Raw genomic sequence first — 23,346 nt, forward strand, 5'->3', positions numbered from 1 at the left:
AGTTTATTCACTAAAGGCCTTGGTCCTCTTCCATTATTAAATAATCCTTTCCTCAATATCAAAGGCCAGTTAAATAATTGGAGCCACTGGGTTGCTTGCCAAAACAACAACAGATCTCCTCGAATTACCACTAAGTTATATAACGTGTCTATGTTCCAGTTCCACACAAGAGTATTCTAATCGAGAAAAAGCCCCTTGAAATGGAATTAGTTTATCTTTTATATTCCAGTTTCACATCTCTCGTCGATTTCTCAGGAAGTTTCCTTCATGGCCATTGCTTGTATCTCTAATATACAGGACTTGTGCGACATCAACTCTTCCTCTCTATATCTATGCTCGCACTGTCACTCCCGGATACCCATGGTAAAGCGTGCTGTTGCGATTTGTGAAAATACATTAGGAAGTAACCCAAAAACTCCCAGAAAGGTCTCGTATCAAGGTTCATCTAGCTTTTAAAATTGTCATTCACGATTCAAATCCTTCTCTATTGGCCATGCAAAAAGAAAGTTCGATTTAGATAACTGATTTGAGCGGTATTAAATGACCTCAGGAGCCCATTACCTGGAGCCTCCATACGTATTATACCTTTGAGTCAACCCTGTCCCGTACCTTTTTTTTTTTCAGAACTGCTATACTTTTTCATCATTTGAAATAACTTCGTGTTTCCGAGTGTGCTGCACGTGATGTAATCAGTGGCCGACCATAGGTCTCTTATGAATGGCTGTTGTGAAAACACCCACAAAAACCCTCCCTGGAGGTGCTTCTAAAAATAAAAAAAACGAGGTTTGACTCAGAGGGTTAATATAGAAGATGGAGGCTCCGGGTAATTGGCTCCTGATGACCTTTTTGCTAGTTTGTGACGAAGATTTTAAAGTGATAATATCAGTCGAAGACGTCAAAAGCTATAGTTTCAAAAAAATAAAAATTAAAAAAACTTTGTAAGCCAAACACGCAATTTTAAGCTGCTCGGATCAGCTGATGAATCAAAAGGGGTGGTGAGAAATAAAAATTTGAAACAGTTTGCCAGGTGTGGTGAGCAATATCTCGAAACTGTGATCGGTGACCTACCATGAGTGAAAGACTGTGATTCTGCATTCTTTGAGTAAATTTCTATAGAAAATTTTGACTACTTTTTTCATCTTCCACTAGCGTTCTCAGAAAATAACTCCAATTTGTTTTGTGTAAATATGTAATAAAAGCACTATTCTCCGTCTTTGCTTTACACAGTTTGATCAAATCCGAAGTGAAGATATTTCTGACATATTTGCAATGATTGAGCTATCTTTGTAAATCCGCTTTTTTGTGTGTTGACATAATCAGTGCTCGACAAATCCCCTTGAAAAAGTATTTTTTTACCAAAAGCCCCACATTTACGCTAAAAAAAAAGTGTTGAAAGACATTGAAAAATAGCTATCCGCCGAAATATTCGCATTGGAGTAAGGCAATGCGAGAGTAAAGAAGCATTACGCGATCAACATCTACTTCGGAATTCTTCTCAGCAGGTCAGAAAAATTTTTGAATACACTTTATCAGTTTTATCAATATTTTTAAAAATACAACGATATTGAGCGGTTGAAACCCGAACTCAACAAACAAGTGGATCATGTCAGTTTCATCGAAACGTCTCCCCAAACTCGAAAGTGTGGTTGTATTTTTAAAAATATTAGTAACACTTGTGCTATCAGACCATTTGGAAAAGTTATCACTTTTATGTTGTAATATCAATTATCTTTAAAACTACCGGCAAGTGGGTAAGAATTGTCAAGTGTTTGAAAGACCCATTCTCGTTCCCAGAGCTGCGATCCTCTTGGCCAGAGCCTCGGACAGGTTCCAATTCGTTCTCGCCACTGATTGGTCAGATGAGAACACAATAAAAATGATAACCGGAAGAAATCGGAAGAGAATGGCCGAAGGGATTCTATTTTCTGTTTGCCGTACTTGCAACAGATATATTATTAGTAACAACCATCCTTTATATTTATTTGGTGAAAAGACAATTAGGGAAGGAATCGTACGGGATTAGGAAGAGTTTACTGGTTTGAAAATTTCTGTCGACGGTGGTTTATTACCATCGCGAATATGTAGATCTTGCTACGTTACGGTCACGACATTTCAGGAGTTTATAAAGACGGTAGTTCATTCGAAAGCTCAGCACGAGTCGGCTATCCAATCTAACAGAAGGAAGTCTGTGTAGCAGAGCCCGTCCTTCACCAGGTGTGGGACGCGAGAAAAAAAGGAGCAAGGTCAGCTGGTTATATGTCACGCAAGATTTTTGACTAAGCTCGATCGATTCATCTGTTTACAGTGTAATTATTGTTCATGTGTTTAACAACGCAAAGCCTTGACCCTTTTGAATATGTCCGTGGTGAGGAAGAAAAGATTAAGCCAACACCTAACCCGGTTATTGCGTACTTTTTTGTTACAATCTCTTATTGCAATAATGAAATTTGTAAGTATAGTTTCTTTGTGTAATATCGCATTAAAGTTGGAACTTGATTCCTTTCGTGTCCAGTTTGCATTAGTTATAAGAAAATCATACAACTAAGGTTGATACAAAAGGCTTCCGTTGAGAGCAATCCCTGATGAAAAGGGACTACAGCCCCTAATGAAAAATGGGGATAAAGGGAGGAGGGGGGCTATCCAAAAAATGGATACATTCCTGCCAAGTTCAATCTCAAGTGATCTTGACAACCTGCATCTTCTGGATAGTTTCTTATCCAGAGGTGAGCTTGAAGGATTCTGCTGCTAGTACACAGCAACTGAAAAACAACTTTTGGGTTCTCAATTTCAGAGGATTATTATGGCCACAGTAAATTGGGTACCTGTTGGTTAATTTTGGGCTAGTATATAATTTATTAAACTGGTAAATTGTAGGGTCAGAAGAGCTTAACCAATAACCTATTCTTCGACAGGCGTCAACACTTGGGCTCACGCATGAGAGACACCGTTACATGCTAAATTGTCTGCATGTTACATTGATTGCATACAGTGTCACGGTTATCAGGAAAATTTGGTTTTATCAAATATTTTGATAAAGGTGGAATTACCACCATGAATGATTTGGAAAGCTGACGTTTCGAGTGTTAGCCCTTCGTCAGAGCGGATGTTTAGTCAGCTAAAAAGAGATCAACATAATTCAGACTGTCCCTGTTTGCACCATAAAAAAGAAGCCCCACATGCATTTTGGACTATTTTGCCAGGTGCACCCAACAGGCAAAGGCTTGGTTGAATCTGCTTCAATGGCCATTGCTTAATAGAAAACTGCCTTCCGGAAGTGCTTCTCTTGAGATAAAGCAACCGATCAAAAAGTTATTTTGTTGTGTTATTTAAGCAATAGAGGACGTTGTCCATGTTTACATAGCCTCATCTAAATGCCAAGCGCAGTTGGGAGAATTCTCGACAGTTATGCAAACCCGAGACACAGTCGAGGGTTTGCATAATACACATACACACCCATATTTCCAACCAGCCAATCAAAACGTGCGTCTGACAACACATAACCAATCAAAATTCGTGTGATGTCACAGCTGTGTTTACATACTCTCATCTAAACACAGCTATTGACCAATATTAATGGGAGTGCGTGTACTATCCTAATTATTTTATAATTTAGAATGTGCAATGATATTCACACGCAAAATACAGTGTGCCTGTTATTGGCAATAATAATAAAATTATGATAACTCTTAGAACAACAAAGTTAGTCATTTATCTTATTACTTTCAATAATTTGCTCAAACCAACAAACTGAAGATGAAGACCATGAATAATAATTTATTTGTGATCAATCATTGTTAAAATTCACATTAAAAATATTAATGGTATTTTGTATCATTTGTTAACTGAATAAAACAGTGAATATATCAAACAACTGTCAACAATGATGAATAGTGGAGCAAAACCTCAGCAGATTTTGAAACATTGTGATGGAAGACATGGTTTTTGGAGATGCAATTAAGGCAGTTACCCTTAAGGATATCAACGACAAGAACAAGGTGTCCAATGATATATATTTTCTAAAAATATGTAAACACATTAATATTTATGTAAAATTCAGGCAACTTAAATGACTTCATCCCGCATGTAGTTACATTTTGATCAAGATTTGTCCCCCAACATCATTATTTATCATCAGTAGGTTTAAAATACAAAGGAAATTATTGGGAATCAAACAATAATTATTTAGGTTGGATTCATTTTAACTGAAATTTATCTTTGAAGTTCAACAGTTACAGAGTAAATTGACTACTGGGTGCAAATATACAGATTTGATCCAGCCAGTCAGGGAGCAGGGGTTGCGCAGTGGTAAGAGCACTCGCCTCCCACCAATGTGGTCTGGATTCAATTCCCAAACTCAGCGTCATATGTAGGTTGAGTTTCTTGGTTCTCTTCTCTATTGCAAAAGATTTTTCTCCGGGTACTCCGGTTTTACCACATCCACAAAAAACATATTTGATTTGAGTTAATTTTATTGGTTTCCCCAATTAGTTCTCTAGTGCTAAATCCATTGACACTTAAACAAAGTTGTTGTTATTATGATTATATTACAAGTTGATAAAAAAAAGTATACATAATTCCTAGGCAACAGACAAAATTGGTACCATTAGGACCATTAGGCACGCTTTTAGCTGCAAAACATAATTTATTACCAGTATATGTGATCATTTATTTTTAGTAATAAATGCTAATTTCAAGGTTGTTTACTCACGCATTATAATATTATTGTCTCTACTTCAATAGAGCTTAGAACATTTCACATGCGAAAGTATTATCACTCGGATATAACAGCATTTAATTCCGTGCAACTTGATCCCTGTCGTCAGCTCCTGTCAACCGAACCCCCTTTTAAAATTCAGTCCTCCCTCTCTCACCTTAAAAATTTGATCGTGTATTTGAGGTATTTAACGGCGAAATGCCAAACACAGATAGCTTCAAACCCTCGTACTTCTTTCCTTTCAATGTGATGTCGATTAAATCTAGAATTTCCATTCCATGATTCAACGCCTCTTGTAAGAGATTTGGCTTGGTCCGCCATTTTGAAGAAAAAGCGAGACTGTGCAGAACTAGCCTGTTCCAGGCTCTCAGATAGTCGAGAAAACGAAAAGAACTGCGTGTGAAAAGCGAGTGGGGGCTTGGGTCGAGGCGCTTTTCACACGCAGTTCTTTTCGTTTTCTCGACTATCTGAGAGCCAAACAAAGGAGACTAATGTCACGCATGCGCATCATCAATGGCAAATTCAATTTTATTTGCATTGTGATTGGTTGAAAACCTTCGAGACAGTCTTAGAACGCGGGAAGAAAAGATGTCGACGCTGTCGCTAGTTGTAGTTTTTATTGCATTCACTTTCAATGCTATCTATGCACTTGTGGTACAAATACCGAAAGGAGATAGACAAAAGCTAGAAAGACCTCGGCAATTCCTTCTACTTGGGAAAGTCCTTTATCTCGGATGAAACGAAACATGCTTAGATCGGCTGTTTTAGAATGATGCGGTGTGCTCAGACTAGTCAAAGGATTGCGCGAAGTTGGAAAAATCTTACCTTATTCGCAACGCGTATGGTCATGATTGAATGTGCAAATCACAATATTGAATAATGTTACGTATTAAAGTAACTGGAACCGGCATTAAAATTTTCCGCTGTGGTTTTTTCACGTGGATACCCGCGCTTGAAGTGAATGCAAAACAAATTTGCCAGGTTGACGGGATTTGCTTATGGCGCGTCAGTGGTAAATGAGCTGGGAATCCGCTCAAAGGATGTCACAGCTTAAAATTTATCAATGAATGGAGTTAAGGTAAGTAACAGAAAAACATGACAGAAGAATTTCGTTTGTTCTCTCTTTGACGCGAATACATCCTATCCGGACGAAAGAGTCATTTTGCAAAATGTCAATCGGTTTACAGCTTTTTCTGTTTAAACCGAACTCGGTCATTAAGAGTACAGGACTTTTGTCTCCGACGTTCGTCCACGAAAAGCCGTCAACAGGTGATATTTTGTGAGCCAAAGATAAGGTTTGACTGGAGATATTCCCGGTAAAAGTGGCACAGCGAATACTGAACCCCGACGTTTCGACTTCTTCGTTTACCAAAGTGCTTTTTTTTGTCGACGAAACAGTGCTTGTTTTTTCCACCATCAAGTGTTATTTTCTCTGGACTAAGACATCAAAAGTCTCTGTATTGTTAATGTGTGATTTTCATACCGTCTGGACATTTTTTTGTCTTTTCTCCTCTTGAAATGTGAACTACAACCGTGTATATTTGACGCGCAACTGAAATTTTCTTACCCCAAATCAGACAATGGCGTCAGTGTTCACGTTACTTTCGGTCAAATCTCAGCAAATATGTCTTGGTCCAGCGATCGCCATTAGTATGGAAAGCACATATTTGTGAAGAATCGAACTGCTTTGAAAGTTTTCCTTCAAAAGTGGCAGGGCGCACGAAAATGCCCTGTGAAAGTAAACCTAATTTCCATCGAAACTTGGCACTTTGAGATGCGATGATTCAACTCTATCCAGTTGCAATGCATTCTTAAATGCAATGTACTGCAGGTAAGACTCTTGCTTTTATTGCAACAAATAGTAGTCCCAGCTATTAAAAATTATACTTAATTACATAAAAAATGTTTAGTTAGTGTAGTAATATTTACAAATAAAAATGCCTGCTTACCACAACTTTGCACTGCACTTTTCGATTTGATAAATTTCTTACTTTAAATTTGAGGGAAACTGTAGTAATTGAAATTTTAAAGATATTTACAAACTGTATAGTAAAATTTACATGACAAGTAATTATTGTATTGTTCATGATGATTTACATGATAAGTAATTATACATTATATTTGTAAATAATGTATATTTTAAAATTTTCATTCCCTTGTGTGGCTGCCTTGCATGGGTGTGTGTGTCACTATTTGCATCTTTCTGCTTTTGGAATCCCATTTAATAAATAATACAAATATAACAATTCTTTAAACTTTGTATGGTGAATTATTTTACCTTTGTCTGCACATTCAAGTTTTATGAGACATGTGACTGTGTGCAAGGAATGGCAGCAAAAATAAACAAAAACCAGGTCAATTAAACTTTTTGACACACAAAACAGCCATAATATTCAGGTATACCTTCTCTTCAATTTCTTCTGCAAGTTTTTTGCAGTTACTATAAGTTGCCATACACCAAGAATGAAGTAAAAAAAAAATTTAATGTCGGAACACAAAATGGTGTGTGATGTTCCATCATCCTAAATCAATGTATATTAATTACTTAACACTGTTGGAATCAATATTAAAATAAATTTTATTGGGACACATTAGTTATTAAATACTGGCTCAATTACTGATACGGTAATATTATTGATGTACTATATTTAATAATCCCCTTTCACCCCTAAACCGGCCATACTTAGTATTTAACTCATCAATAGGGAACACCAATGTGTCATTTGGTTAATTTATAGACTAAAAACATTTAAGACTGCAATGGCTGCACATTTTGTACATTTTCATCCTGGTTTAGGTAAATTTACATTATTCTCTGCAGTGAGATAGTAACTTACCACAAAAGTGAGCAATGAATATGAATGAGCATGAAATGCTCACATCAAAATTAATAAGTAGTTAATATTGTGTCAGAGTTCTATCACAAAGTCTGCTTTGCCTTTAATTGCCCTTTTAGTTTTAAACATTGCACAGAAGACAAGACCTGCTTTATGTATTTCCAGACATCCCAATTTTAATTGTACATTTAATGTGGGTGTAATTTACATCTACAAATGGTCAAGTGAAATTTTTACCTCCCCAAAGAGAACTCATTCAGAAAATTTCATTTCAGTACAATCTACAAGTCTGATGGCAGTGACCACATCATTCCTCACTAATGTATAGATTTCCTAAGAACATCAACATCACTTTTGCGGAATTCGCTGGTAGCATAAATGATGAAAACAATGAATAATTACTATGGCTAGACTTATTGGAGTTACCATAGATCAAGGACAGAATTATCCAATAAAGTAATAAACTGGAGCTTCATTATTGACTCATTGTAGCATATATTATCAAGCATGCCTTTATGATCAGTTGATGTATCTAAGAATAATGTTTTGGTTCCGTTAAATGAAAGTTCTTGAAATTTTTAAGGTAGTGTATCTTGAGAGTGTTTGCACATGAGATAAATGCAGTGAACCAGGTTGGCCTCAGACACATACACAAAATAGAGGTGGCGCGGCTGGTATTAAATTTCTGTCGACATATCTGTTGAGATAAGATGTTCTTTCAAAGGACTGAGGACATCTCATAACTCTAAACGATCAATGCAAGAAAGTGAATGAAGTGACATACTTCCTTCCAGCGCTGCATTCAAGTTGGATAAATCGAAGCCTGCGAGCTCGAGGGATATATTTCGCAACCACGTTAGATAGTACTCCCTTCCCAACAAAGGAATCTGGCCTTTGCTCGGGTCTTTTCGCACTTTGAGCATTTGTTCCGATGCATTCACTTAAATGGAGAAATAAAGCTAAAAAGTATAAAAGCTGACTCGAAGCAACTTCAGAGGCGTTGCTTCCCCGAGCAGACTAAAAGGGCTGCTTGCAAAAAGCGTAACGAAAGAAAACTTTCCGCCGGCTAAAATGCCCCTTGCAGAATCTTTCTCTGTCACTTAAAGTTTAAATGACCACCTTCAACTGGCAGAAGCTATATAGAACGATCATAGAAGCACAGGTTCAAATCACCGCTTCGAAAGCCATCTTTGTTTACATCACAGCGCGCGGTTGGAAAACTGGATACTACAATTTTCAACAGCCAATCAGACAAAAGTCTCCTTTGTTCTGAGAGCCTGGAACAGGCTAGTGCAGAACGATCGGAAGTCCGTGAAAACCGCTAGACATGCGCACTAGAATCACACTTGTGTTGCCGCCATTCCATTTTCAAAATGGCGGACGACAAATCAAAATCCACCACCTCATTGTGGAGGCGTTCACGCCGCTGGCGTTTCTCTCAGAAAATTTGCAAAAAGATGATTTGAATCTGCCATCATTCAACGATGCTTCAGAGCCGTCAGGGAAGAGATCGGACCAAAACCAGTTCGCCTAAAGCAATAGAGTTTTTGACGAGCTTCGAAGCTTCATTTGACGTTCGTTGTTTAGAGTTTTGCGTTTCTTAAGGTGGTCGGTTACTCTTTAAGCTCAGAACAGAGATATGTTGGAGGTAAATTGTTTTCGCGAAACATATCAAATATGACTTTGTTTTCGTTGATATGAAAATTTTTGAGAGGTGTTTAAAGGTGGAATTCCGATTCATACACCAAGAGAGACTTTTTCAAATCGAAGTTTGAAGAGAAGCAGGTTTTTTTACAGCTGGTGTTCGTCTTCACAGTTGTAACTGGTTTTACACAGAAAAGCGAAGTCCAGTGCCTTATACTTTTACGCCACTCGATATAGTTTGTGAGGTTTTGGGGTCGTAAGTTGTCCTGAAATGCATATAACGTACATGTATGTTTTTAACTTCGAGTTAATATCTTGTCGACATTGTTCATGTAATACAATGTAAGTTTTCTCGCTTTATAAGCCAAGGCGACAGAGCGGCTGCCTGTTATATTTAAAACAGCGGCAAATATTGACAACAAACCCTGTTATTTTTTTCCCTTTAACAACGTTTATTGCTATGATTTGTGTAACTAAAAATAAAATATGTCAACTGTCACATCTGACTGCTGGGGGATTGTGTGATTTTTCAAGTTTATGGGACTCTTTGCAAAGGGCGAGTTAAGTTAATTCAACAAAGTAAGCTGCTTTTTCAATTTAGAGACTGAAAATGTCAGCAAAGGTGCTCTAGTTCAATGTGCAAAGCGCTTTTTTTGGCTTTTGATGCCAGCAGTTCACCGCACTAGAAAATTTTTATTCGAGGGCCACTTGCTACTGGCTCACAAAGACTACAGAATTTGCCACATGGATGAATACATTTCACCAATGAAGGTGAGTGATGGAATAACATTACAATAGTAATGAATTTTCCCTACCCCTCAATATAGATTCTACGCCCCCTTCTCTGTCAGTGCCAAAAATCTGCCAAGAGAACTGAAGCACTAAGTTACAGATAATTAGTCAGACAGGTAAAAAACCCTCAAGGATCAAAGGCAGGAGCTGGATATTAAGCAGAGAAAAATTGAGAACGAAAACAAAAACTTTCACAAAAAAAACATGAAGGTAAGTATTTGGGTTTAGCTCCCCCCCCCCTCCCTTCACCAAGACACACACACCACTGACAGCGGTACACTGCTTAGCATTATATTGAGCGCCACTAAACATGTTTCATTTCATATTATTATTTACATGCACAGAACAAACTGCATTGAACACGATGCACAACCCCACGAATTTCTCAAATTGCTTTTGGCCTATTACAAGACCTGTGAGTAAAACCACACCAAAAAGTTAGCTCACTATAATAAGGTAAAACAGATATCATTTTCATAATGGTTATGCTTTACAATGTAGCTGTGTCACCGAACACCCAAGGTCAATAATTTTGCTATTATCCCAACAGCAAACACTTAATGACTGGTCCCGAGGGAAACAGTTCATTTTGTTCCCTAAAAATTTCCAATGTTCCCCTGAGGCACAGACAAGGGAAACAAAATTAACTGTTTCCTGAGAGACCAGTCATTAAGTGATTTGTTATATAGCACAAATAGGAAAACGTGCAATGGGAACAGCAATGGTGGTTGTCGGTCAACATTTGCGGGCAACAGTGCACTGTTACCCTCTGGCGTCATAGATTTTGCACTGTTGCCCGCTCAGAGACTTTTGAATGGCAAAAATGTTATTGTTAGATGTCATGTGACCTTGAAGTAACCAATGAGTGCATGCGCTGCTGGGGGCAAAACCAGTTATATAACAAAAATAATTATTATTCAACATGACACACTTTTGCTGGAAAAACAAGATCAGCAACACAAATCAAATGTTGAATTGAGAGAAGAAAATGTCATGCTTCACAAAAAAGGACAAAGTTATAGAGACAACACAGTTTTCAAGAAAAATATTTGACTGACATAAACCTTAATACCATGCACATGTATCCCTGTGAAAAAGCACCCCAAATGCCTAAATTTCCAATATAGGTTTTAGTCAGAACAAACTTTTCCTTATCACAGACTAAATTCTTATGGTCGTTAATTTTCTTTCTAGTGCAAATAATATTGAACAAAACAAACAGTGTATTGTAATAATCAATTGATGTATGCTAAGTATTTTTTCCTTTCATTTTCCCGAATTTGTTCTCCACCTAAATATATCTGTTTGGGTCAAGTTAGCATAAAATTGGGGAATCCACTCAAAAGAGACACTTGTAATACCACTGGCAGTACTAAATCCTAACATTAGTCAACAACAATGACAATATTATTTGTGTTCCTTTAATATATGTTTTACAACTAAAGGAGACACTGCATTTAGCTCTCTTGTGCACCATACAATTTCACAAGTCACTAGTCAACCACTAAACAAAAGGAGGAAAGAACTTATATGATCCAGACAAAATGGGAAATTTTGGTGGTGAACATTCTCCAGACCTGTTTGAAAATATCTTCCATGCCACAATGTATTTACAATAATGAAAAGGGTTTTCAGTGAACCAAGAAAGCTAATCTGAAGAGCGAAAAAGTAGGTTGCTTTACTAATGCACAACTTCAGTTTCTTCATAAATCAGGTATGCAGGCTACCATTTCCTACAAACAAAAACAATGATAAAACCATTACACAGAAAGTGAATAATGACAGTGTAAGCACAAGGGGAAAGATAATACCTTACATTATGAAATTTTGAACCACGGATACTGTGTTTTTAGCTTTCTGATTGGTTCACTCACTCTCAGTTAACAGCTCTTATACAGTATGACATAATATGGAAACTGATTGCGTCAAGTGTTACCACGCTGGAAACTGATTGGCTTTAAATTTGTCCAAGTGTTAAGAATCAAATGAAAATTTAATAAAACAATAATCTATTCCAGGATATGATTGAGTGGTTGATCTCATATCAACATGCACTCATGGAATTATAATAATATTATTGTTCAATATTGTCTTATAGGAATTACCGGTATATGCTTATTAGTATAATTACCAAAAGTTCTCTGCGCTGATTGGTTGTCATTGAGATGATTATTATTACATGATAATCACCTAAGTGGTTTTTCAAAATAGCCACAAGCTGTTTTGTTGAGGTGACAGATGAATAAATTAATTGTTTTAAAGAAAATGTGTATTATTAAAAATTAATAATCAACTATGTAATAGGCGATTTGCATGATCGCATCATTTACTAAGAAATTGAGTTGCTTCTATTGTAAGGCACATTTAAATTATTGTTTCCGATATTCCCTCAGACTTTATGAATGTTGGTGAATAAAAACCTCAACCCTTGTTTATTATTGTCTTGTGCAAAAGGAATTATATGCTTATTAGTATAATTACTGAAAGTTCTCTGCGCTGATTGGTTGTCATTGAGATGATTATTATTACATGATAATCACCTAAGTGGTTTTTCAAAATAGCCACAAGCTGTTTTGTTGAGGTGACAGATGAATAAATTAATTGTTTTAAAGAAAATGTGTATTATTCAAATAATCAACTATGTAATAGGCGATTTGCATGATGGCATCATTTACTAAGAAATTGAGTTGCTTCTATTGTAAGGCACAGTTAAATTATTTTTTCCGATGTTCCCTCAGATTTTATGAATGTTGGTGGATAAAAACCTCAACTTCATCTCAGTTTTTATTAACGGATATTCACCTTGCCTTCGGCGAATAATAATTGTTAATAATTATTATTTGGTGTTCATACTAATTTTTAGTGTTAAAGAATTTTCAGTCAGGGGTACGCATCTAACTAAAGCTGTAAGGCTTATTATTATTATTATTATTATTATTATTATTATTATTATTATTATTATTATTATTATTATTATTATTATTATATAATGTACCTGAAGTGTTTGCATGCTTCCAAAGCTTTGCTGCACATGTGTTTTTGTAGCCGTCTTGCAAACTTACATTTATAAATGTGAAAAAGTTGACCAATATGGTTACTCTGTTACAGTAATGTACTTTTCTGGGCTGTTCCACAACTGATCAGGACATTACTGCCAAACACTGAGTGGAAGACGCTTTGATGCAGATTTCCTGGAATGGTTTCTGCAAAAATATTTGCGAGGAACAGCAACAATTTAAAACCTCGCACAGATCTATGGCATTTAACAGTCAAGGTTACGTGACGTGGAAATTGTAAATTCCAGGCGTTAAGAAAATTCAACTTTGTGGCTGAAGTTCACTCACAGTTCATCTGCAGCAAGAAACCCAGTGGACGATTTTATACGATCAAAGTTGTATGACCGCGTTACAGTCTTCAATAACAACGGCCAGCCAAACTTATTTTCAAAAGCAAAAACCTTTCGTCCATCAAGACCAAGTTGCTGCCGTAGTTCCCGAGAACAAAGAAGAATTTCGTTGCCAGTTCGCTGGTTTCTGTAAGATTTTTAAATAATCTGGGGGCAGACCAACACCCCATGTCAAGAAAATTCACAGTAGCCAAAACCAACAAAATGATACAAGAGGACGCATTGCTACTTGACATGCAGACTTGCGAAGTAATCAATCGTGTGTCCTCGACCGTTGATTTGGAATCGCTGAGTGTTCTCTCCGACCTTGAAAAAAAATTCCTCTGGCACCCAGGGTATGAGTCGTCTAACTTTCCACAAAATTTGACAAATGCTAGAGTATTATTCTACTTCTTACTCTCCACTTTGATCGATCACTGTCTCGATCACTTCGAATCTTTAGAGTGTGCGCAGGCGCAGTTACGCGAAAAAGCCATTTTACGTCATTTTTCTCTAGCCAATCAGCGGTTTTTGCGCTCTGTCATTGGAACCTGCCAGAGCTCGACAGGTCTCAAAAACCGCTGATTGGCTAAGGTTGCCTTTCAAGGACGCGTGCGCAAGACGGTAACCACTGACTTATTGTTCACTGGCGAAAAACATGGCTCCCATCGGGTGTTTATCCGATCTCCGTCGATAAAAAAAAAGACCTTTTTCAGGCCAGTAAAACGGACGAATGTTTTGACTGCATAGTGCGTTTTTATGCCAGCGAGATTCTCTTTTTAGTTGTGGGCCACAGTACCTTTTAGCCAACAGTGCTACGAGGCAAATTTCTTTAACAATTTCAAGGTCAACGCGAGTCCAGGTTGCTGTGACAATGTTTGAGTGGAAATTTGTTTGTGGAGCTTACCGGCTAATGGAGTACCATCTTGATTTCAATTCATGCGTTTATCTTTTAAAAAGTGGAGCAAAAAATATATCACTAAATTTCCAAATGGTTTCTCTTTCGACTAAATATTTGCACACTGTTTCCGCGGGGGCCCGCATCTAGCAGAAAATGTTAAGATTTTTGCATTTTTCTTCAAAATTAAGTTGTTAAAATGGCCATTCAAGTGGTCCATGGAGGCAAATTTATTAAGACGGAGGAAAAAAAAGAAATGCATGACGTCCCTGAAAAGTTAGAAATGTATGTCAGTCATTCAAAGATAAATTTTAAAGTGAATTTAGCACCAATGTCATACATAACATGCCATATGAGCACCTCATATTGGGTACACTAGAAGGAAACCTTTTAGTTGCAATTATATTTTGCTATAGTCATTTCAAGCAAAATGCCAATCGTTTGCTTCCCTCCAAATTATAGAAATAAACATAGATTAGGTTAACTCTGAATAGCCAAAACAACAATACCGGTATTCCAAGTTGAAAATTTGATTCAGAAATCCAGCTCACTAGCAGGGGGGATTTTACTGTAACAAAATATTACTACAGCTAATAATACACTTTCAACACATTGTAGTGGGTTAATGTGACAACAAAAATAATTAATCAAAAATTGGTTTTATCTTCCAGCAATAAAACAGCAGGAGGATATAAAATTAGGTATCTTCAAAGTTTAGAAAACTTGTTGAAGGTGATTCAGTGCTATTATCCTAAACAAATTTCATGCTGGCCTACTAATTACTTCCAGTGCAATAGATTATTTAACCTCTCTTTGTGGACTCTGGTTGCAACACAGTGGCTTCAATAATTTAAATCCCCTGCCATAGGACTTAACTTTTAAAAAACTCCACAACTTCATATTTATGTAATAATTGTTCAAAGTCATCGAGCAAAAGCATACAAAGCTACATTTGAAAGGGGCGTAATCCCATGTTGGAGTTTTCTGGAGAAGGCTTTCACAGACACAACTGCTGTTACCTTTCCATATGGAAAAAATATTTCAACATTAGGTGCAATGAATTTTTAGCAATTGCTTTAAAGAATACTAATCATTCCTACCATTTCCAAGGATGAATAAATTAAAGTTGAATGCAGTAAGTGTAAGAAGTAAAAAAAAGTGGCATATTTTTTCAAACTGTAATCTATTTCCATTCTTGATTTAGTCCCTGGATAGTATTAAACAATGGTGGTAAAGTAAACAAACTGCCCCAAGGGGGGCTCCCTTACGAAAATGACAGGGGTTCTTTTTGTTCCTTTTTGGAGAAAAAAATGTGGATTTGTACTGCCTATGATGCTGAGACCAAACAGCTGGCAGAGTTGCTGCAGTACATTTAAGGCTATCAATCTGAAAAATGACTGGAACTGTAAGACAATTTGGTACACAAGCAAATAACTTTTACTTATGAATAATTCATAAGTAAAAGTTATTTGCCAGTCATTTGTCACTTTAGAACTGGTTTCTCTAAGGGGTCAGATTTTTTTACCCTACGTCCACAAAACAAGGTTCTGTTACCTTTAAGGGTTGTTTAAAAAAAAATCCAATAAGTGGCCTGCCATTTTTATAGGGAAAACCCCTCCTAAGCAAACTGCATCCTCATGTTTGGATTCCCATTGATTTAATGATATAGGCAAATTTGTTCTACAATATACTCAAATACCATTATAGTCTTTATAGTTTACTCCTCGAGCCACCAGCTTCAACTTTGATACTTTGTTCTAAAAGCCAAAGCAAAGCAAAGCAAAGCATGGTGGAGGTGATGATTAATCACTTGATTTGGTTCAAATGAAGAAAAAGAAAGTCAAACTAACAAATAGCACTTTAACCCTTTCACCCCTAAACCGGCCATACTTAGCATTTTACTCTGTCTAACACCAGACGATTTTACCTGTCAATGGGGAATCCCCAGGAGTCAATGGGTTAATCACTCACTAAAAAATGTCCCAATAAAATATTATGTTCCACTAACGACCAAAACTGTACTAATAATTTGAATTACAGCTAAGGTCTGTCAAATTTCCATCTGAGTTACCTGACAGCTCTTACAGTACTTCTCAACATAAAGAAAATAAATTCTGTGGACTTAAACATTCCCAAATAGAAATGTTGTATATTCCAAATATTGTTACGTAAACTCTTCAAGATTTACCTGCTTCAGGAACTTCAAATCAATGAATATTTGGAATAATTTTCCTGGATTCCTGCAAACTATGTGCACTTTTTAATGGTTTGCCCTTTAAAAGTAACACTCAGAAATAATAATGCAAATACAACTGAGGCTGTTTTGCCTTATCTACAAGACAAGACAACAATATCCTTTATTCAAACACAATCAATATTAAAGCAATAATACATGCTTGTGGGGTCATGTGCTAACTATAATAAAGATACACTACAGGAAATAAAAGCTTAAAACTAACTATGTGACAGACATAGGATATCTACACATAAGGGATAAGAAAAATAAATCAATTGCTATCCAAAGATCTTATCGCAAATACACCAAAAGGTAACGGTTGATTGACAAGTTCCTTGTGCAAAATGGTAGAGCATGTTTGAAGTCCATCAGGACCAAGATGAGAAGTTATGATAAAAACCCTAAACATATTTTTTACAAAAATTATTTTACTGCCATCAAACCCAATGAGACCTTCTGCATGGGACACTGTTTCTAGCTGCAGCTCCAAATCACATAATATATTAATAAATTTTGCCATCTAAGAAAAGAACAAACATGTGGGGTGTAACCAAAAAAAGTCCAAGGTAATAATGCTTCCTTTCAGCCTTTTCAGGAAAAACTATCCACTGTCAACCATACTTGACTCAAAACAGATTCCTTGATCCAACAACACATGACAGTCCCCCCAAAACCAAAAATACATCATTAATGCTTCCAGTAAACAACAGTCTAAAAAAACAAAGATTTGCAAAACAATCACGAACCTGAATCTATAGAGATCTATATACATCTGTACCTACACTTCTGTTCTTCCAAACATTATTTTAACTAACATGGATTTTGATTTTGATTTTAAACTCAAATTAATTGCAAATCCATAACTTGGTAACTACTTGAACGCAAGGATCGTTGAGTTGTGACTGCTAAAAAGTACAATAACTTAGACATTCACCAGAAAAGGGAATATAAATGACCTTAAAATCGAACTTAAGACGAATCCAGTTTATTTTCACATCAAAAGAGAGCAGCGTACAAAGATAAATGGACGATATTAAAGCATTTCTTAACGTGAAATTACAATCATGATGGAGCTATAACGCTAGACGAACGTTAAGCGGAAAAACAAAATTGTAAATTATTACTCACAAATTAGTTTGCGAAGTTATCTTTTGCACACGATCCGACTTAGTCTCGTCACTCTCGCCATTATATGAACTTCATGCAGTCGCTCCTTTCGTTTAAATCCACAACAACACCTTTAGGAACTGTTTTCTCAAGACCATTGGAACGAAAAAAAAGTCATTTTTGATATTTTCTTGTGGAAAAAACAACGTAAACGTAGTCCACATCTCAAGCTTAACAAACCATGGGCAGCTTTAACAAACGAGAAAAACAGAGTCCGCTTCATCTTCCACTAGCAGCGAACATTTACACGAGAAGGAACCAGATAAAGGACAATATCTTTTGGATAACAACCGCCGATCTCTCTAAACTTCGTACAGAGGTAAACTAGAAATGTCGAAGGCGCAACTCAACCGATTATTAAAATTTGAACAAATGTACGAGCGGCCTGGTGAGAGGTTAAAGTACGTGGGGAAATCTCATTTGTCGTCCGCCATTTTGAAACATTGATGGCGGGAAATAAGCGAGCATGCTCAGTGGTTTTTGAGACCTGTCCCAGAGCTCCCCCAGAGCCCTCGATCCGGGGCGCTGGCCAAGAGGAGCGCCGGTCTTGGAACGAGAATGTTGAAAGACCGTGCTACAAAAAGCGGCCATTCGGTCAAAGAAGATGCAAAAATTACGGGCAAAATTTGTCTTTAGGTCAATGAAGTTGTAACTGGTGACTTTTTATGCCATTAAATTCTTCAAATTTGTCTCTTCTATTCCTATTCTTATGAGATCCATTTTTAAGATCTATTTTCTTTTTACGGGAAAAGCAAGAGTACAGTAAATGGTTGTTGTTCTTGGCTCGCTCAATATCTAAAGAGGAGCAAACCTAAACATGAAAAAATTTTAAACTTCTGCCTGCTATGGTCTTCTAACGAAGGTGATTTTTTTCCGTCAAAGATTTTTACAGTCCATTTGCTTTATTAGTTAGAAAGTCCGAGGATTGAAGTCGGATTAGATTTCATTTAAAGTCGAGAGTGAAGCACTCGCTACCGTTCACAGTTTTCGTAGTGCCGGGTCTCCTAAGTAATCTTGTCAATGATAATAAAGAGATTCGAATAGACAATAAGCCAGTGTACTATAAAAGTTATTTTAAATCGGGAATTATTTACATACACGATCTTCTTTTTAACTTAAATACAATGGACTCCTATAACTATTTTTCAAACAAAATTGTCAAAAACAATTTTCTGCAATGGGCGGGCCTTCGTCATTCTGTGCCTTCTCATTTAAAAGAAATCAGCCTAGATAGATTAACCATATCCCCATCACTTATAATTGGAAATAAAATTTTCGATATTAAAGACAAAAAATCAAAAGATTATTATTTGCTTCTGGTCTCAAAAAAAGCTCAACCTCCTAATATTATCCGCAAATTGAAGAGTGATTTTAATTTCACAACCCAACAATTTAAAGAAATCTTTTCGTTACCACATTTGGTTGCACTTGAGTCATATGTTAAGGCTATGCAAAATTGGATTTAGAATTAATGATGCATGTACTTTTTGTACTGATGAACCTGAGAATTTATATCACCTTTTCTATGAATGCCTTTACTCCAAAACGTTCTGGACTAATTTCGAATCGTACTGGTACCTTCTATCGAATCAGCCAATCCATCTTTCCGCGCAAAACGTTTTATTTGGAGTTTTATCAAAACAATGCCCTTTATCAAATTTATTAAACTACTTCATATTAATTGGAGAATTATTTTTGTGGGACAGCAGAAGAAGCCAAACACAACCTCAAATTCAAGGCCTCCAATCGAAACTCAAGATCAACTATGAAACTGAAAAAAAGATCAACAACCACAACTTCTTTGAAATGAAATGGCTACTCAATCCAATATCATTAATTAAGTTATTTATTTATTTATTTATTTATTTATTATTAATATGCATGTATCTTTTATTTTGTTGCTCAATGTAATGTAAGAATATAAATATAATTAGCATCTGTAATCGTGTTATTTTGTAAGTAGTGTATAAATTGGTATTGCAAGTTTAAAAGTAATCATATTGTTTTTGTAGAGTAAGTGCTGCAATTGTATTATTTTAAGTAGCACCTGTAATTGTAAGTGCATTGTATTGTAAGTAGTGCGTACGCAGTTCAATTGTTAAATAGTTTTGATGGTAATATAATGGATTTTAGTAGTTGTTAAATGTGTAATTTTTGTAAGTTGTGTAAGTAGATGTACCAGTGTTGTAAGTAGTGTGAATCATAATAAAAAGCTATGCGTCAAAGACACAAAAATGATAATAAAAGTTTAAAAAAAACCCTTGGTAAGAACATCAGGTATGAAACCGAGCCTTGACAATACACTCCTCATTCCGTTCAATAATCCTTTCAGAACATATACGATGTTTTACTATGGCAGATAAATATTCAAGTCACGTCTCATTAGAAGGCAAAAGCGTTATTGCGTTTTTGACTACTCTACAGTAGTAACATCGTGTAAGAAAAGAGGGGAGAACTTGAGAAACTTGAAATAGTTTTTTAAACCCGTTGGAGTGAAGGACAGTAACTGAAAAATCATTAGGCGTATGAGACAGAATTAACAAAAAGGATGATTCGTCTTTTCCAGCCACTTTCTCGGTTGCATGAAAAGGCCACAGTCACAAAACGGTTTCTCGATTGGTTGGTGATGTTTCGAAGTCTTAAAGTATGTGGAATGCTCTTGATAAGGATATGAAAACGTCCTCGTATGAAAAGAAAAATTGAAGCATTTTTTTGATTTTGAGAACTCATTTAGTTTAATTAAGTTCTTTTTTTTGTTTGTTTTTTTTTCACTCTTTGCGATATCAACTCTCTTGCAACCACTAAACAGTCAGGTTGCCTGATGTCTGAAAATGTCTTGCTTTTGTGTTTTGCCCAGCCATCTTCAATTTACTTAGGCAGTGTATCGTATACTTGTACCTATTAACCATACGGCTATATTGCGGCAGAAATCAGAGGTTCTTTATCTATTCAGAGGTGTAAAGTTGCTCTTTTATGTATGCCTCTACGGTTGATAAATAAAGAACGAAGGGACATTGCCATTAGAAGACTGTCTTTACTGAAGCTAAACGAATTAATTCTACCTATAGCTCAGTTGATTGCATCCGATTAAATCTACGTCTAACATTCAAAACTAAGCAAATACGATATTATAAAATCTTAGGCCGATATAAAAACCCAACAAAGCGAGAAAATTTTGTTTGGTGTTCTAGTATCGTGGTTTTATGTTGTCAGACTTCCAACTCTCAATCAGAAAGTGAAAACAAGCCATCATCTAAAAATCTCTCTAGTGCGCAAAATATAAGTACGTTGTATTCATATTTTCTCTTCTGTAATCATTGTGAAGTAATCATCCTTTAACAGACAACGTTTCTGGATAGAATCGACCAACTATAATATTAAATTTATTCTAAGGCACACATCCACATCATACCACGTGGTTTCATCTTTTCCTCTCTGAGCATCATTCTTAAATATTACCGTTGACATTTTTAATTTCAGTCTCTTGTAAAGAGCCTTTTTAGAGCTATATATTTTTTATTGAATCAGCATCCAACTTTTTCCTCTTGGAACCACAACAGCCCTTCTCGGGGGATACAAATCACTGAAGGCGATGCCAGTACCGGAATTTCAAGAACAGTGCCAGGTTATTCAAAGCCAGATTAAATTAATCCTAAATCACTGGAAAATTCAATTTGAAGTTTATTCACTAAAGCCGTTGGTCCTCTACCATTATGAAATAATCCTTTCCTCAATATCAAAGGCCAGTTAAATAATTCAGGCGACTGGGTTGCTTGGGAAAACAACAGATCACCTCGAATTACCAGTTATAAACGTGTCTATGTTCCAGTTCTACACAAGAGTATTCTTATCGAGAAAAAGCTCCGTGAAATGGAGTTGGTTCTTCTTTTATATTCCAATTTCACATCTCTCGTCGATTTCTCAGGAAGTTTCCTTCATGGCCATTGCTTGCATCTCTAATATACAGGATTCGACAGCAACTCTTCCTCTATAAATCTATGCTCGCACTGCCACTATTCCCCGATACACAAGGTAAAGCTTGCTGTTGTGATTGCCAACACCACAATTGAAAGGAACGAGGAAAATACACTAGGATATAACCCAGAAACTCTTAGAAAGGTCTTGTATCAAGGTTCATCTATTGTAGCTTTTAAAACTGTCATTCATGATTCAAAATCTTCTCTATTGGCCATGCAAGAAAGGAAAAGAAGTAATCAACCTTATTTTGACGCTGAAATCGTCTTCTTCTAAGACTTCATAAACGACCTTTATGCTGTGTAATTCCTTAATTTCATATCCGCTGCTTTCATCTCTACCATTTTTTAAGGAGCAGAACACACCAATGCATCCATTGAAGGTATGGATAGCTTCCATTCGCCCTCGTCTATTAATACACTTCATTCCATATCTTATAGTTTCTTCTACCAAGGTAAGGACCTCATTAAATTCAAGAGGCTGCAAGAAAGATTGCGATCCTTGCGTTTGCAAGAAATTTGACAGTGTATACATTCTGGCAGAATTAACGTGTGCGCTTTCTTTAACAAGTGAGGAGACATCTTCGGCTGTCCCTTGAATCATGTGCCGAGACCGCATTTGGTGTTTTCGGAAGTCATCCAAGTTAACAAAACGTACTTCTTTCCTAAAAACCGACTCCATCCGGAGGTTGTTGCCTAAGGACTATTGTATGAGATTATTTCGTTTATTTGGCTGTTGCAATACCAAGGGATTGAACACGTTCGTTTCGCTTTACCGAATCTCGTTCCCAATTCCAACTCGAGGCTCGGTGTTACGCAATCCAAATTAGGCACCAGACCACACACGACACAGCAGTTGCCATTATGTTGTGATCTATCAGTTTTACCCGAGCGACATCTTGCTCTGTTATATCCCGTTTACGAAATCTTTGTCGCAAAATCTGATTATTTTATTTCTTTTCGTCGTCTTAAATCTAGGCGTCGCATTTTGAACTCCTTTTCTATATAATAGTCCTTTACTTCGGATCCATCAAGAACGAGAGATCTTCAGCGAATCTAGGAACGATAATATAGCGGAATTATTTTGGTTTATCATGCAGCCTGATAACAATATGCCATACCTTCAAAACGGACCAAAACTCAAAATGCAAGTACGTGAAAATTCGCGAAACACTTGCATAAAAAAGAATTATTCTTTGGCAACTGCAAGGACAAAATGAAATATATTATGCGAAAGAGCTCAAGTTTCATACCATGAAAAACAAAATTTAAGTCGACTAAGCTGTGGCATAATAATATTGCAACTCATACTTGATTCATGTGATCGAGCTAAAAAACTTTTGTTACCATTGCATGTTTAATTGGAATTCATTTCGAGTTACGATATTAATGATAACAACAAAATTGTCTGAGCAATTTACACGTATAAGGCGGAATTATAATTTTAAAAATTATAAAAAGTTTTAAAAACTTCGTAAGGGTACACACTGAATACTTACAAGTTGTTCCGTTCAAAGAGGGAGACCGGAAATGAAATGTGACCTAAAACCGCAAAAAGCTGAACAAATTTTTGCTACACGTGACTAAGCTCGGTGACCTACCCTGAGTTTTGTATCCAAGAGAGATTCCTTTCTTTGCATCCTTTAAACAAAATTTCCAAAAAAATAAATTAGCTAGTAGAATGTTTATCGTCCAACAG

General features: G+C 36.3%; 1 protein-coding gene and 1 long non-coding RNA gene across 5 annotated transcripts in view; both read right to left on the reverse strand.

Moving 5' to 3' along the window:
- Positions 1-23,346, reverse strand: part of LOC138014243 (uncharacterized) — a 185,949-nt gene that overhangs the window by 158,406 nt on the left and 4,197 nt on the right. For all 3 annotated transcript variants that reach the window (XM_068861292.1, XM_068861293.1, XM_068861294.1), the window contains exon 3: positions 23,249-23,288. In XM_068861292.1, the coding sequence (XP_068717393.1) occupies positions 23,249-23,288 (40 nt within the window). The remainder of the gene's footprint in view (positions 1-23,248; positions 23,289-23,346) is intronic.
- On the reverse strand, positions 11,387-13,816 carry LOC138059588 (uncharacterized). 2 transcript variants are annotated; one of them, XR_011134228.1, is made up of 3 exons: positions 13,332-13,810; positions 12,983-13,190; positions 11,387-11,720 (listed from the first exon to the last, which is right to left on the reverse strand). It is a non-coding gene; the product is annotated as an uncharacterized lncRNA (long non-coding RNA). The 2 variants fall into 2 exon arrangements; XR_011134227.1 differs by having other exon boundaries at positions 12,983-13,816.

The sequence above is a fragment of the Montipora capricornis genome, chromosome 8, assembly GCF_036669925.1.
Source record: "Montipora capricornis isolate CH-2021 chromosome 8, ASM3666992v2, whole genome shotgun sequence".
NCBI lineage: Eukaryota > Metazoa > Cnidaria > Anthozoa > Scleractinia > Acroporidae > Montipora > Montipora capricornis.